The 2437-nt window shown below is 41.4% G+C and overlaps 1 protein-coding gene across 1 annotated transcript in view; it reads left to right on the forward strand.

Annotated features, from left to right (window-relative positions):
* Positions 1-2437, forward strand: part of LOC107098415 (gelsolin-like) — a 44300-nt gene that overhangs the window by 23816 nt on the left and 18047 nt on the right. The window contains exon 6 of the mRNA XM_015396087.1: positions 1318-1384. Within this exon, the coding sequence (XP_015251573.1) occupies positions 1318-1384 (67 nt within the window). The remainder of the gene's footprint in view (positions 1-1317; positions 1385-2437) is intronic.

The following is a 2437-nucleotide window of genomic DNA, read 5'->3' on the forward strand; positions in this document are numbered from 1 at the left end:
GCTAACCAGTATTTTCGCCCCTTCCCAAAATTACTTCAACGGAAGGTTTCCAGATGGATATGCAGAGCAAATCCATCTGGCGGAGTCAGGTTAAAGTTGGGCACCAATTGGGAGAATTTGGAAATGCAACGGTTGGAACAGCCGCTTCCCTACGACTTTAAAGGCTGGTTATCCTCCTGCAGCAGCGTGTCGCACTGAGCTTATCTCAGATATTTTTGATTTATTCCCAATATTGAAGCGTTGTCTGCTCTATGTTATTCCTTCCACAACGCAAGACAGACAATCAGGAACTAGCTGATTGTCAATCAGAGACCTCCTATCTGCGGTCACCTCCACCTAAACCTGGTTTCTGATTATAAATCAGCCTCTGATTGGTCAATTCTCCATCTGCTCTACTCTATGCTTATTTCCTGTTTGGTTCCTTACCGGCTTATTTTGTTTGTCTGACCGCCATTGTGGAAATCGACTGGTGAAGATGGAGCAGCTAGAAGAGCGAGGTGCGCGAGACGCTGGGACCCTTTTTCCACCTGGATCCCAGCTCTTTTTGGCCCTCATGTCCCTCCGTTGTTGCATAAACTTTCCCCCACTCCCTCTTCTCCTCGGCCGTATCTAGACCCACAGCTAGTTCCTGATGGAGGATAACCAGGCCTTAAGTAGTTGTTTCCAGCAGATAGCATCTTATTTCACTCAACAGGTTAATAATCTATTATCAATTTGAACTATTCAGGTAACAATCATTTCTAGAAAAATGAGAAGGGGATAAAAACTGGGTCCTGGTATCGGACGCCTTCTCTCTCTCTCTTCTTTCTCCTTCCTGTCAGTTCCTTTTTGAAACCCAGACTTTGAAACCCAGGCGAATATTTTTAACCAAACGGCTGCTTATTTACACCTTTTCTTGTTCATTTGTTTCTTTTATTATCAATACGTAAAATGACGTGCGCGTGTCATTTAAGACCCGGTAAGAGCAAACTGCTGGTGAAGGACGGGGAGACCTGATGCGATGCAGGAGCTGAGGACCAAACCATTTATTGCAGTTTCACAGGAAGGGGGTGTGTCAAAAAATGCATGCCTTGTTTCACTGTTTACTGCTGAAAAATCAGGGAGAACCTGAAGATTATTTATTTTACTGCTGGATTTTCTTTTTTATATTTGAAAAATTTAGCGGGATTTCTTCTTTTGAGTCAAGGGCCCTTAGAATGGTCCTAACTTCCCCCCCTAATACGGCACCCCTGGTCTAAAAACCACAATCGTAGGATGCAATCCCAGAGGGTCCCTCCTCACTGCGCTTTCATCTGATGGTGTGTTTTCGGTCCTCAGATCTCAGATGCCTCTGGGTCCATGAAGGTGTCCTGCGTGGCTCAGTCCAGTCCATTCAAACAGGCNTGTAATTTCTCAACACAAAGTACTTTAGAAATGATCAGAGAATATACAAAATTAAAATTAAAAAAACAATAAAAAAATAAAATAAAACATCCAATATGACAAAAAACACTTCAGGGCATCAAATAGAGTCTCAGAATCTTTTAAAAGGAATATATAAAAAATGTCTTTAGAGCCGGAGGTCTTCAACGTTTTCCAGGCTAAGGGCCCCAAACTGATGGCGACGGAGCGGGGACCCCCTAATTATATATATTGAATAAAATAGTGTTCAATCAAACTGCTCCTTTAGTCGCTCTATTACAGATGGAGTAATGTAACTAAAGTAATCCCTCCCTGGGATTATTAAAGTATTTCTGATTCCTGGTTGATGGGACAGGTGTTGTGAATGAAACTGTGTCCAGCTTGAAAGAGCTCCTGTGTGTCGCTGAATGTGTGCATTTATCATGGGCGGTTCCAGATAGGGGCCAACGGGGGCCAGTGCCCCTGTAGATCAGGCCCTGGCCCCTGTTATGGCCCCTGTACTGAAGACATAAAACTCCAACAAAATCTAATGATGATCTGGGCTGGAACAGGCAGAGTTACTGATAGCTCCTTTGGATCTATTTCATTTTTTTCCTTTATAAATTCTGTTTTACTAATTATTTAAAAACCATAAGGTGATAGTTTCAGTGGGATTGAGATAGGATCCCAGTTTCCATCTATTAAATGTGTTTTTCAAAACAAATTGCTCTATTTTTTTTTTCTTGAGTTCTAATTCAGATTTTGTAGAAAAAAGGTAGTTTTAACTAAAAGTCAAAAATATGGAAAATTCTTAAATTCTGACCTAATATGACATAGAATTTTAAATAAACCTAATTGAATAAAATTTTCACTTCATGGAGCTCTATAAATATATTTGAATCCTTTGCCTTTTTTTTTTTTATTTCATGCTTTTCGGGCCCCCATGAAAACATGCTGGCCCCCTCCCGGCCCCCTGGTACATTTGGTCTAGAACCGCCACTGGCATTGATGACTGAAAGACATCTTCTGCCTCCATTTATCTGTTTACTACAGTCTG

The sequence above is a fragment of the Cyprinodon variegatus genome, unplaced genomic scaffold (assembly GCF_000732505.1).
Source record: "Cyprinodon variegatus isolate N-32 unplaced genomic scaffold, C_variegatus-1.0 Scaffold775, whole genome shotgun sequence".
Lineage (NCBI taxonomy): Eukaryota > Metazoa > Chordata > Actinopteri > Cyprinodontiformes > Cyprinodontidae > Cyprinodon > Cyprinodon variegatus.